Raw genomic sequence first — 12,297 nt, 5'->3', positions numbered from 1 at the left:
GTCAGTTGAACATCCTATTTTAAACTGCTGCCATGTGTGTATAAAGTCAAAGGCACTGATAAACAAATAGCTGAGGTTTGAATTCTAGGCCCTTAAACTGAAAAGCCCAACAAGGTCTGACCCCCTACTCGACACTTTACTTTGCTATCTCCTCACTGCTATCCATCCTCCTTCCCCTCCTTCAGGCCAGTGCAGACCAGCAGGCATCAATCTCAGCCTTGATCTTCCTTCTCTTTATTGATGGTGGGGTGACACAGATGCAGAGCTTGTTACAGGCTTTCACAGCACTGACCTGCCACGCCTTGCTCTCCTTTCTCCTATAAAAGGAGTGAATGATGGGGAAGCGAAGGAAGGGGGGGCGACAGACTTATACAGCATGCATAACAACTGAGTACACCTCTCCACATGCATCATGCCATCCATCGCCCCCTGACTGTCTCATCTGAGGCCAATGGAGGTGCACACACACACACACACACACACACACACATTTACAAAGACACCGAAGGTTGGCTGCAAGCTGCTACCCAAGCTGACTATCAAAGCTAAAAAGAAATCACACCCCGGCGCCTCAAACTCCAGCTCACATGAAGAAGGTCACACTGACAGGCTCGACTCCAGCTAACAAAGGCTTTTCCTATCTCAGGGACATTCCCCAAAAAAGCAAAGTGCTGACATGCACGCCCACTCAGAGAGAACCATATGTCTGCCATGTTCGCACACTCTCAGTCCGACACACATGCGCACACACACACCGTGACCTTTGCAGCAAAATTCTCAAACTCTGAAATATTGGCTGGACAGCTTATTCTGAGGGTTATCAGGCAATATAAAGTGTAAACCATCAAGTCTTGTTCTCCACTTTTGGCACGCAGTTTAATTCTATAGTGCTATACACATACACTGCACCACAGTGGGATAAACACATACTGCCAGGTCTGAGGTTTAAGGTGGCATTCAAACAAAAGGCATGTTCTCCAAGGAATATAAATGGGCTGGTTAAAAAGCATAGATTGATATTACTCATATCAGAAATTTTATAGGAATATTTATTTTATTTCTCAGACTTCAGAACCTTGAATCTGAGAGTTTTGCAGACTCTTGTTATCAGCATTTCCTTAAAAACAGAAATTTCAGATATTATTCCTGGAATTTGCTGGTGCCATTCATTGAGTTTTTCGGTCACTAATCCCATTGCCCCCGGGAACACTGGACATTACGTTACACATCTGTTCGAGCTCTTCGTTCAGCATCTGGTGATTCTTCATCTCCTTTGGATGTTACTATCACCTGGGATTGCCACATCTATCACAACTGCCCTCTTCTGCTCCGAGTTACCACCACTATATCCGGTTGGTTAGCCAGCAGCTGTTTGTCAGTCTGGATGCTGCAGTCCCAGAGGATCTTAGCGCAGTTTCTCTCAGCACCTTTAGGAGGTGTGCCTCATGACGACTTCAGATCCATGGGCATTTGCAAATGTTGTAAATATATTAATATAAAGAACATATCCTTTTTGCCTTAACAAAAAAAAAATCACAAAGCACAAAGTGACTGGTTAAATACAATATGCAAATTCAGAAAAAGAAAAAACAAACACCAATGAATTGAGTCTATGTTAACTGAAAAAGGCACCTAAATGACCCAGTTGTATAAATTACTTTGTGGAAGTAGGGCTGTGCGATATGACCAAAATCTCATCCCGATATAAGACATTTATCGTCCTGACAACGATATAAATCACAAAAATGTAATATATTCTGTAAATTCTGTGAATCTCGGGGAACTCGATTTGCGTGAAGTTTTTCCACCTGGGCGTCCTTTACCTGGAGTCCAGTGTTTTAACCGATGCATGAAACTATACATTTTTAGACATAAGTTGTAACGGCCACCATTTTCTTTCAAAACTTTGAGTCTAAGGTTTATTTTTTTAAGCACCTGACGGCTCTTTTTTGCTTCTCATCCGTAAAGTCTCTGCATACTCTTTCACGTGATTCAGTTTATTTTGAAAAGTCTCAACAGGATCTTGAGCTTTATTGTGAAAGGTTTACGTGAAAAACAAACGAGCGGACCAGTGTTGCCAACTTAGCGACTTTGTCGCTATATTTAGCGAGTTTTCAGACCCCTTAGCGACTTTTTTTTCTAAAAAGCGACTAGCGACAAATCTGGCGACTTTTTCTGGTGTTATTGGAGACTTATTTATGACGACTTTTTGACGTAAAAGGGCGTGTTGCTCTTACTCTCACCAAGCAGCGGGTGCTGCCGTGGGCACCTCACCCGTGGTAAAGCGCTCACGGGCGGAGGATAGTCTTCCCCCAGCTGCAGGAGATGTTCACACCTATGCGTCCAAACTGCAAATGAACCGCGCATGAGATCCCGCACCGACTGTAACGCAGTCAGTTCTTCTTTTACTGTTATGCTGTTTTGTGGATCACAAGGTTTAAAACTACTTATAAACACACACATACACACACACACACACATAAAGTAACTCCACCAGAGTGCCTATTTCGGGTCACTTTTGCCGGTCGAAGCCCGGATAAAGGAGCAGGGTTGGAATTGTGACATTAAAAAACAATAATTGCTAAAATAAATTTAATTTGTAGTTCTAAATAAATTCTAAATGCATTTAGGACGTTTTTTACTCACTTTATGTCTCTTCCACGATGTTATTTCTCTCTCCAACAGCGTAGGTTACAATTATATTAGCATGACCAATTATGCAAATTAGGTGATGACGTCATTTAGCGACTTCTAGCGACTTTTAGGACAGCCAATAGCGATTTTCCTTACTGAGGAGTTGGCAACACTGGAGCGGACAGCGGAGCCATGGTTTTACGTCATTGTTGCTAACGACAACACGTAAAAACAGGCGCTTGTCCGTCCGTAGTGTAGTTATATTAAATATAAGAGAAAGAGAGAACTTTAAGAAATTAATATAGCCACTACAGTGTCCATCGAAACGATGAAAAAAAAAATATTGCCGTAAACAGTTTATTTTATGACACCACGAAACAAACGATAGACGTTTTTATATCGTCATCCGATATATATCGTTATATTGAACATGTGGAAGTGCTTTTACACACACAGATGACTTTGTTCACTAGTTAAGATCATAATTTTATGCATGTATTTGTCCAGCTCTTCTTCTCAATGCTGGTTTGCACAGATGATGTGTAATAAAAAGCCTGCTAATATAAAACTGTCCAGTTTGAAATTATTGCTAAATAAATATTTTCTTTAGAGAATGACTCACAACACAATAAGAACCACCAAAGGTTCATGCGTGGATGGTCTCCTTACAACTCTCTTCTCATTTTTCTACTCGCACAAACACTACACTCAAATAAAGGCGTAAAATTTGTTCACCATGACTCATAAAACTGTTACATAAACTTGCATCATAACTTGATATCTGATGTATGTAGTTGAATCAGTTCTACTCCCATGTGCCCAAACATTAAGCCCCTGTATACTGTCTGTATCACAAATAATGGCCATTTGTGTGTTTGATGAGCGCCAGCACAATGCCAGATTATCCCCAAAGGCCGGTGGCCACGGCTGACTGTTTGATGAGGAGTGATTTAAAGGGCTCAGGGAAGAGCTTCCCTAAAGCTCGGAGGGCCTCTACTTTGGTCAACACAAAGAAATCCCTGTTAAAATACAGTCCGAGACAAAGGTCTGAGTCTCGGAAGTGATTACAACCTATCTGTTCTCCAAGCAAGAGACCCAGTCAAAGAAGCCTGAGAGCTAAGTCTGCATGCTACACAACTTGGTATGAGACCCATGTGATCTGCTAAGGTCGACAACATCTGCACAGGAGATTGAACACTGATCACAGCAGGATTACACTGGAAACTAAAATGTGACACTGAAACACAGTGACCTAGCACCAAGCTGAAAGCTGTGCATTAATTAGCCAGTGGCCTGTATATGTGGTGAAACTGCATAATTAGAAAGAAAGAAAATATGAAGTATTAGAAAAAAAAGACACCAACATGCTGGGAAAAAATTCAAAAATATATGTATTTTACAGTTTTAAAGGGCAAAACGGTGAACAAGTCAAGGGAACACATTAAGGCATGAGATATACTTGATTTTAACTATACGCATGATGGTGAGTGTTTGGAGCTTCAGTTGTGAATGTCATCAAAAAATAAAAATATGCGTTTCAAGAAGATTCAAGAAGCACACCAACGGTAAGTACCAGAGTCTGTATAGGCATGCTGGCATCTCTATGATGTGCTGTTGCCTCTGCACAGAGACAACTACACTTCATTATCAGTGTCATCTTAGGTATATGTAAATTAGACATAGGAACAAACAACTCTGATCGTTTTGGAGCTCTGGATGGAGGTGGCTCCATAGTTTAGTGGTTTGCTTGCCAAGCAAAAGCTCGCTGGTTCAATTCTAGCCAGAGAGACAAATTCCCATTGTGGTTGCATGACGAAAAACATCAAGCACGATCAAACCATCAAAGCCACCCGCTGTGGCGACCCCTGTGACAAGGGAGCACGGGTAAAACAAAATGGAGACGTTGAGCTTTATCAATTGAAGTCCCACTGAGAATAAACTTCTTAAAAGAAATGGGCTGCCCTGATATTTACTGTTTTAGGTCATGCAAATATGGAAGCCCTCTGGTGGAATCCTCCACTAACACGTGTAGTAGGGAGTCAAGCACATAAAATGTTATATTATCACTGCAAGCGGATGTTTACGTTACTGCATGGTTAAAAAGCAAGTATCTCTTGCCTGAGGTCAACAGGTTAATGTAAAACATGTCACGTTTTGAAACTGGCAGATACCTTCTCTGTTGTGTTAGCTGGCAGCGCTTTCTTTTATTGGCCTTTCCTACATTTCATTTATGCTTATGTATTGTATGGATCAACTGACCACCAGCAGGAGTGTAACAATAAGCAGCCAACTTTCTCAAGTGACACTTCCAATACAGTCGAAACGAATAAGAAAACGAAATAATAGGACTGCAAAACTGTGTTTAAAAAAATGACAAAAAAGCATATTTTGTGCAATCCTACAATGAATGAAAAATTAGAAGACAACATAAAAAGAGCAAATACTCTGTGGCTGTATGGTCTGTCAGCTTTGAAGCACAGTCAATGTCACAAGACAACAAATACTATGCCAATTATATCAAAACACTGCCCACTAGATATTAAAATATTGCCCACTAAAACATGCCCACTATAGATTACAGTGAATACTTTGATCGGACTCTTGTAAAATTACTGTCATGTCCTCAGTCATCCAAGAGCCGTACTGTTATCGATGTTATTATTCAAACAGAGCGACTGCGCCTCGCGCTACTTGCTAAATGACAACAATCTGGCAGAAGTCTGTCACCAGTCGGAAAATAGTCAAAATCTGAGCTAAACATCTCAACGTGCCTGCCTGATTTTAACAGTTAAACAGTTTACATTTGTATTCTTTCATGAAAAAAAAAATCAAGACAATTGTTCAAGCCTTAGAAAAACAAACTGAACACCATTAAGGTCTCCAATAATGGGAACAACAGTCTTTCACTTTCCTGTTGGTTGATCCTCTTCACTTGTCTCTTCACAAGCACAGTTTGGGTTACAACACTGTACAAGACAAGACGTCACAGACAAATATTTTCAGGGACTCAGCAGCGACTTTTCACTTTCAGACAGGAGATCAGTTCTTTACGTGCCTGACAGGCAGAATAGGGTTGTAGCCTTCCAATATCATTGATGATGGATATGGAATAAGCAAGGCTTTGGGCTTGCAATCCTTAAATATCCAGGTCCAGGTCTTATGGTATTCACTCAGTTCATCTTACAGTGATGTGGAGTACCTCCTCTATAGCATTAGTCCAATAATTCTCTGTGCTGCCCAGCTGTATAGCTGCCCTAGCTATATATGTACCCAAGCCCTAGGCGTCAGTTGTGGGCATCTTGGGATGCTATAGGTACAAAAGTAGGATTGGGAGAGAGGAGCAGTGAGGCTGCTGGTACGGGAGGAAGCAGCAGGGTTAGGTCGGGAGAATCGCTCCAGACCACTAGGACTGTTTCAGCCGTTTTCTTGGGGGACCCAGGAAGGGACACTGGGCCGAGGCCAGAGAATGATAGGCCTCTGCAACCAGGTGTGGGTGAGAGATCACCATGGATTTCCATCCTGATGTCTCCATCACATCAGCAGCGTGACTGAGAGAAAAAAAGGGAAATGAAATACAAAGGAAACGGAAAGCAGGAAAAGATGTTAAATTAAGAAACTAAACAGATATCCAAACAAAGTACACAAATTAATCTTTTTTTCAGAGAGAAAGAGTTTGGGATTATAAGACTCCATCTGTGTGGAGAGCAGCTTTGAGACATTACAGATTTGTCATACCAGCTGGTGAGGCTGTTATTTATTTTATATTTTTAAATATTTAACCTTTGAGGTCATCTTTGTGATAAATAACATCACACAAATAAAAAGGCATCATTAAAGTTGCACAAATATACAGGCATGCGATAAAAAGGTTAAGTCATAATGTTTTTTATATCATATCATGAAATAATTACTTGATTAATCAGCTAATGAACAGGAAATTATTCAGGAAAGATTATGATAATTTGTTTATTTATGAGAGTCGATTTTTAAACAAAAATGTTAAACATTACCTTTTGTTAAGTTTTAATTGTGAGGATTTGCTGCTTTTCTAGGTGTAATGAACTAAATCTTTTGGTTTTACACAGTACTCTTAACATGTACTATAATTCATATATTATAGTATATATAGTATACAGAACACACTATTAACAGAAAGAAGGTTCATTTTAGAGACCACATGAAAATCTCACTGTGAAAAGCAAAAAAGGCACACAAATGATGACTAGTTCCCATTTTCAAAGCAGTCCACGTTTAGGTTTCATTATTCACACTTGGTATTGTAATGAGGAGAAATAAGATGGCTAACATGTGCCTATTTCAGCTGAATTAATTCCATTAACTGTTCATTTGTTTGCTCTTGAAAGATCCTCAGACATTTAAACTAAATGGTTTTTCCTTAGCTGGGAAAAGGGAGGAAAAAGTTGGGAAGGTTTTCTAATTAAGTGCTGATCAGTTTACTTGTGGTTGCGCTTACACCAGCAGACCCTGTGGCAGTCTTCAACCTCCTGACACCCTCAGGGTGCTGGGATGCACTATCACGCACACTGCTGTGTGGCCTTTAATGACATTTTTCATGTTTTATTGTGTGTAAATAAACAACCGCATGCGTGTGCGTGTACACGTGTGTTTATGTTTTGGCGCGTCTGCTCCTGGCTGTTTGTGTGTGTGTCTGCATGAATGTGTGGTCCTATGGTTTCCACACAGCAGCTCCAGACCTCCAGCCAACCTCTGACCCTATTCTCTGTGGAGGAAGTGAAGCCCTGCTCACAGTAATGGCCAGTACGCTCAAGCTGAGGGCAGCGAAAGGGCACAACGAGAGCAACCACAGCAGGAGAAGGAGGGGAAGGGATGGACCGATGGAGGGGAGAATAAGACGGCAGCAGTGACAAATAAAGAAAAAGGGAGGTGACAAAGAGTAATCAAACGTCACGGAGGGAGATAGGGAGAGAGTGACTGGGAGTAGAGCAGTGATGTGAAGGTAAATCAAACTATAGTCTCCAGTCAGTGGTAATTATAATTTACCAAAAAAATCTACTAAAAAGGCATTTTGTCTGTGCTTCACATTACTCGTGTTGTGTTTACATGCTGGTCTAAAAAAAACCTCTGTAAGCTTTTCTGTAACCAAAGTGGATTAGGAGAGTTTAGGTGCCTTTCCTCTCTGCTGCATCCCTGGTGAGGACGAATAAATGAGACAGAGGAAGGATAAAGAGGACTCTTATTGTCTCAACTACATGACTGTAAACTGCTTGTAAGGACTGGTGTGGAAAGAGGTTAAGGTGCTTCTGGGGGTAGGATTATTGGTTTCTCTGTGTCGTCCGTTTTCGATATTTGTCCTCTAAATTGATTTTTGTTTTGCTGCTCTTGTTGCTGTCGATTGTGTCTGCAGGAGCTGGGTTGATAACGCTTTGCTGGCCAGGAGTCCCCTGTGGCCAATTTTCCCACCACCACAACAACGCTGTCGCAAATTAAACTGTCATAACGCCCATAACCACAATTAATGACTGGGATTAGGGGGAGAAATCTGCATTACTGAACACCTTTAGGCACACATGAGCTCTTAAGCACAAAACAGAGGTGGGAGACGGGGAGAAAAGGGGGGAAAGGAAAGGATAATGGGAGTGAATGGAAAAGGGAGGGAGACGAAGCCCAGGCAGGAACAAGGAAAGGACATGAAGCTGTAAAGAGAGGACAGAGGAATGAACAAAGGGATGGAAAATGTGTCTGGCTCTAAGGCACACAGTTTGAACAAACACGGGTAAGGTGATAAGCAATTCAGGTAGCGACTGAGAGAAAGCTTTTTGTTTCAAGTGGGCATTGAAACACTGGATCAATCACCTGTCGGTGGACATAAATAGTAGTCATTGATGCTAATAGGTCACATCGTACCTAAACAGGCTGCACGCAACACGATTAACACCAGCAGCTGAGGTTTATTGCTAAATGGACCAATATGATACGACAGCAAAATCATCTGATCTGGAGATTAAATTAAATTTCCTCGGGAGACAAAAATTGCTCCCACTGAAAATTAATGACATCCCCTGACAAAAAGCCGAACGCAGAAGCGTGCGTGTGTCGGTGAAAAAAATATTTGCATTAGTGTGGAGGTAGTTCTCAAGATGGATGATCTCAGCGTGAGCGTGTAACTCACTAGTTGATGAAGTCCACAGCCTGCGCCTTGAGCTGATCTGCACTGTGCAGGTCGGCCAGGATAAGGATCTCTGCGGCATTCTCCACAGACAGATTCGTGCAAAGAGCGTCCTCACACATCACCTTCAACCTCTCCAGAGCATACTACAAATGACAGAGAGGGAGGATAAACAGCAGGTAAACGAAATTACTTAAACAGCGCTGCCACCAACAACTGTAGCAGCGGTGTGTAATGATACGGTAACACAGAATTACTCCACCGCAGTGGCAACAAGCATTAAATTGAATAAGAAAAAAATATGGCAAAGAGAAGGGTAAGTGACAGATATGCATACTGAGTTGGAACTGATGATGGAATAGCATTACACGAGAAGCAAAAAATTATTTCCACTGAGTCTGATTACAAAATTGCCAGCTACAATAACCTTCTCTCATATTCACACACACTTCAAGATGACTCGTAGAGGTTTAGCGGAGACTACAGTTTAATGTCGCAGTACTTCCTTTTAATTTAACAAGTTACATTCTCTGTCTATCTACATTCAGTGACATAAAGCAGTCGATTTAAATGATTTGTCATTAAATAAGACTTGTTAAAAATGACAAGTAAGCACGTGGAAAGATTTAAATAGGGCTACTGGTTCATGAAAATCCCAAAACTACCAGTTTCTATTTATTGTTGAATGCAAAAAAGACAGGAATTATCTGTCTTGCTCCAAAGACACAAGTTAGGAACTAGTGACGAGTTAACCTCCTAGGACCTGGCGTCCACATATGTGGACATCACATTTCAATCAATCAATCAATTAATAAATCAATCAAAGCTTTATTCGCCACATGCAGGTTGCCCTGCAGTGAAATGGGACCCCCCCCCCCCCGACCTTACACACACAACACAGACATTACATGGGGATACAAGTCAGAGATCGGTAGCGTTACAGAAAAACACTGAAATATACACTACGATGGGAAAGTACAAGTACATTTTGGGTTATTTAGACCAAAATACTCAATTTTGCTCTACTGGGGCCTGATATCCACTTACGAGGACATTATACTGCTACTGTTCTATCAAAATTTTAAATGAATATCCTCATATGTGGCTCTTATTTTCCTTAGAAACAAAAATCAGGTAAAAAAAAAAAAAAAAATCTGGTAATTCTTTGTTTTTACATTCATCAGGTCCCAATATGCCCAAATTTCAAAGAGAAATTAAAAATGCATGCCGTGGAAGAGTTCGGGTCTTAGGGGGTTAAATGTTTTTTGGTTGCAAGTGTTTTAAACCCTTTGGCAAAATTTCTACAAAGTCTAAGATCGTGGGAGCAGTGAAGCTATGCTGAGTCACATGGTTCTTTGAGCCAAATTTGCACATTAAGCTACGACTATTAGGAACGTTCGTGATTTCATAATCACTTAAAAAGAAAAAAATTTGAGCTAGTAACTAGCTCTAATTAGTCTCTGATAAAATGATACACATTTACCGACCACTATTTAACAAGCACGGAAAAATAATGCATTAGTGATCTACGATAACCAAGACGAGTAAAACAAGTTCAACCAAGGTGAATATAGATGACTTGGTATAAATACTAAAAACATACAAAGGTAAACACTACTAAAGCCTTTACACTGCTTGGAACTCCTCTGTGAATAAATTAGTTCATACAAAAAGAATCAAACAAAAATGGTATCACATGCAAACTATGCCAGCTAAAGCTCATATAGCATAAGTTTACCACAAGATCTTTCCGGTGCAGATGACTCACTCAAAATGTGATTTTACAGAAACAGACAGGAAACACTGAACATCCGGCATGAGTACAAGAATAAACAATGAGGAAAATGATTCATTGGAAGTGTGTGCATGTCTTTACCTTGCACAGTTGGGTCGGCTTTATCCTTTGCTATAAAAGTATGTTTGGATGTGTAAGTATGTGTGTTTAGAGGTTGAGGAGCATTTGGTGCTTCCCAGGTGTATTTTTGGGAACATTATCATGCATACCAGCTTGTGTGTAAATGTACATAGTAGCAGGTGCAATGCACACACACACACACACACTCTTTGTACCTTGTCAGCTGCAGCCAGCAGGTCATCAGCCATCTTGTCCAGGTTGGGGGCCTTGCCTGTGTAGATGAAGCACATCATCTCTTTGAAGACATCTGGCTCCACGTCATTTATCTCCACACGGTTCTGAATGGGTAGAGAGGACAGGAGAGGAGAATACACACAGGGTTTAACAGAATAAAAGAAAAGAGAAGAAAAACAAACGCTTTGACAATCCTTCAAAACTATGTATGGCAGCAGTGTCTTTTTTATTTCATGTAAATTTCCCAAAACCCACCTGACTTAAACTCTCTCACCTTGTTTAGTACACACACACACACACACACACACACACACAGTCAGCCATGCAGTGATACAACAAAACATGTTCCAAAATCACAATAGAGAAAGAAAGAAAAAAAAAAAACACCTTGAAGAACCTTCTGAGCAGTCAAAACACGTTTCAGCAAAACTACATTCTAGTAAATTTATTTAACTCTTTTCAGCAGATTCAGGAGAATTAATCCTGAGCATTCATTCCTTGACGGTGCCTGCAGCAATCAAAGTAGGCTTTATCGCTCTATGGCACAGTGACGGTAACCTGAACCTTTCCCCTCCACGCTGACAAGAAGAACAAAGCAATAAACCAATTATAACAGTGCTTTATCGTCACCACAGTGACCAGCGGCGTTTTAGCAGGGTCAGACTGGGTGTACCAACAGTTTAGTGCATTTGTGTCAACTCTGACCACTCAACACCAACATAATCATACTGAGAAATAATCGAAGCAGAGTCTAAAAGCTTCTGGTCTGAGCCTGCAGTCTGCCATGGTAGCCTTTTGCAGGAATGCACAAATCACACAAACACGTGAAGACGTGAAAAAATTAGTAATTCTAACAGGCAAAATAACATCAATGTGTATAATATCAAAAGCACACCTATTGTTTCTAAATTAACCTCAAACTCATCAGAATCATTATATTTCTAATTCTTTTCTATTTTTTCTACACTTGACCAATTTCATTCTGCTAATTTCTAACGTGTGTTGGAGCGTTAATGAAATAAAAAAGACACACTGCCACCAAACTACCTTGGAAATCACATGAGAAAAAAACATAACAGGACTTTCTCGCGTAATGAGAAGGCAGTGCCCAACCAGGTCTCATAAATAGACACAACTCCTGTAGTTACAGTGTCTGAAGCTCCCCTCTATTCACAGAGCAGTCCTCTATCAGAGTGCTTCTTTATGAGCTCATTTGTCTCTTTTCTATAGAGTGCTGCAGAGGAGTGTTAACCCACCTATCTGTTTTCTCTGAGTCGTATGGGGACGTGGCCCACAATCTCTCCCTCTTTCTGATGAAGACGCCTACTTAAACAGCAATTAAGATGCATTTCCTGGCTCTGTGCTTTATAATTTCCCCATTTGAGCTCTGCAGGCATCAATATTCCGCTGACATGACGGCTAAATC

At 40.7% G+C, this 12,297-nt stretch overlaps 1 protein-coding gene across 1 annotated transcript in view; it reads right to left on the bottom strand.

The window, feature by feature from the left end:
* Positions 1-4,007: 4,007 nt before the first annotated feature.
* spop (speckle type BTB/POZ protein) overlaps positions 4,008-12,297 on the bottom strand; it is a 99,406-nt gene continuing 91,116 nt past the window's right edge. Inside the window, exons 9-11 of the mRNA XM_084925281.1 lie at positions 10,853-10,975; positions 8,786-8,928; positions 4,008-6,182 (exon numbers count right to left, since the gene is read on the bottom strand). Coding sequence (XP_084781407.1) covers positions 6,038-6,182; positions 8,786-8,928; positions 10,853-10,975 — 411 coding nt within the window. The 3' untranslated portion in view covers positions 4,008-6,037. The remainder of the gene's footprint in view (positions 6,183-8,785; positions 8,929-10,852; positions 10,976-12,297) is intronic.

Source organism: Perissodus microlepis, chromosome 4 (genome assembly GCF_051167445.1).
Source record: "Perissodus microlepis isolate ML-2025 ecotype Zambia chromosome 4, ASM5116744v1, whole genome shotgun sequence".
In the NCBI taxonomy this organism is placed as follows: Eukaryota; Metazoa; Chordata; class Actinopteri; order Cichliformes; family Cichlidae; genus Perissodus; species Perissodus microlepis.
The sequence above is the reverse complement of the archived record's forward strand: the minus strand, read 5'-3'. Positions and strand labels throughout refer to the sequence as shown.